At 63.3% G+C, this 1,481-nt stretch overlaps 2 protein-coding genes across 4 annotated transcripts in view; one reads left to right on the forward strand and one right to left on the reverse strand.

Moving 5' to 3' along the window:
• LOC104397505 (scaffold attachment factor B1-like) overlaps positions 1-747 on the reverse strand; it is a 19,759-nt gene extending 19,012 nt beyond the window's left edge. For 2 of the 3 annotated variants that reach the window (XM_010007469.1, XM_010007468.1), the window contains exon 1: positions 452-747. In XM_010007469.1, coding sequence (XP_010005771.1) covers positions 452-640 — 189 coding nt within the window. In that variant the 5' untranslated portion in view covers positions 641-747. The remainder of the gene's footprint in view (positions 1-451) is intronic. The other variant, XM_010007470.1, reaches the window with a different exon arrangement.
• Positions 748-1,176: 429 nt separating this feature from the next.
• LOC104397507 (scaffold attachment factor B1-like) overlaps positions 1,177-1,481 on the forward strand; it is a 21,146-nt gene continuing 20,841 nt past the window's right edge. Inside the window, 1 exon segment of the mRNA XM_010007471.1 lies at positions 1,177-1,368. Coding sequence (XP_010005773.1) covers positions 1,177-1,368 — 192 coding nt within the window.

A 1,481-nucleotide genomic window follows, 5' to 3' on the forward strand; every position in this document is an offset into this window, starting at 1 on the left:
AGGGAAAGAAGGCGCCTGTGTAAAAGACGGAACGAGGGAAAGATCAAGGCCACCGCGGAGTGGAATCAGAGACGCACTCAGTCCAAAGGACCTGCTGAGGTGCGGGCGGCGGTGCGGGTGCTCACACACTGGAGTCTCCGCTGAAAGGTTCGGGGCGGTGGCAAGAAGCAGCGCAGCAGCAGGGCTGCTGGCTGTCCCCGCAAGGGCAACGGTTCTAGAGAAGCCCGAGGAACAGGGACGCCGGTGCTAAAGGCCACCCCACGGCTCCCCGGCGCCAGCGCGGGGAGGCAGCGCGAGGCCCGCACCCTCCCGGAGAGCCCCGCCTGGCCCCGAGCGCGCATGCGCCAGAGGCACCCAGGCCAGGGACAAAGAACCCGGATGACACCCCTCCAGCCCCCCGACTGCTCTCCGTCCCCCCCCCGTTCCCTCTCCCGCAGGGTTTGCGCCTCACCTTCCTCAGCCGCTCCATGAGAACACTCTTGTTGCCGCCACTGTCTAGGTTACGACGTTTGAGCTCGGCCCGCAGGTCGATAACTCGCAGCTCGCTCAGCCGCCGCGTTTCGGGTTCTAAGCCGAGAGCCGCGGCCCCACCAAGGGATACGAAGTCCCCCAGCCCGGCCGCTGTTTGACCCTCCGCCATCAAGGCCCTTTAGATATTCCGCTTCAGGCCCGAACGCACGAGAGAATTCAGCACAATCAAGCAGCTAACCTTGCGATCACAGCACAAAATGGTGGGGAGGCCAAGACACGGCAAGGGGAGGGGGAAGAAGCCCACTCCGCGCAGGCTCGCAAAGAAGGGCGACAACAAGCGGGGGAGGGGAAAGGCGGGGCCTGGAAGAAAACTTCGCTGACAACTCTTGCGCAGGCGGTACCGCCCGCAGCAGAGGGGGCTCGCGAGCTCCTGCGCATGCAAGGGCCGAAACGGACTGCGGGGAGGTCGCAGGTGACCTAGTGCGCATGCGCGCCGGCATGGGTCTGCGCTAGCGGGGGGAGGCTTCTCTTCGTCTGGGACTTCTAGTCTTCGTGCGTGCCGGCAGCTGTTCGTTTCCTCTTCTCCCCTCCTTTTTTCTTCAGTGCGTTTCATTTTTTTGCCACCACTTTGTGCTGCAACAGCGGCTTATCGCCGTTGTTTTTATTCTGAGTTGCTCCGTGCGTGTGAATCGAAACAACGGCCCCATGGCGGAGAGTCAGTCAGCGGCCGGGCAGGGAGAGTCTGCGTCCCCGGGTGGGTTTGGAGTCTCCAGTTTGGAGTCTGAAAACCGGCGGCGGCTGAGCGAGCTGCGTGTGATAGACTTGCGGGCTGAACTTAAGCGCCGTAATTTGGACAGCAGTGGAAACAAAAGCGTCCTTATGGAGCGACTCAGGAAGGTGAGTGGGGAGACGTGCCGGGGCTGCCTGAGGCAGGAAGGCGCAGCTGGCGCGTGCGCGACCTTAGCCCGCCAGGCATTGCTGAGGAAAATGGCGCCAAGCAGCCGGAGAGC

The sequence above is a fragment of the Chaetura pelagica genome, unplaced genomic scaffold (genome assembly GCF_000747805.2).
Source record: "Chaetura pelagica isolate M959 unplaced genomic scaffold, ChaPel_1.0 scaffold522, whole genome shotgun sequence".
In the NCBI taxonomy this organism is placed as follows: Eukaryota; Metazoa; Chordata; class Aves; order Apodiformes; family Apodidae; genus Chaetura; species Chaetura pelagica.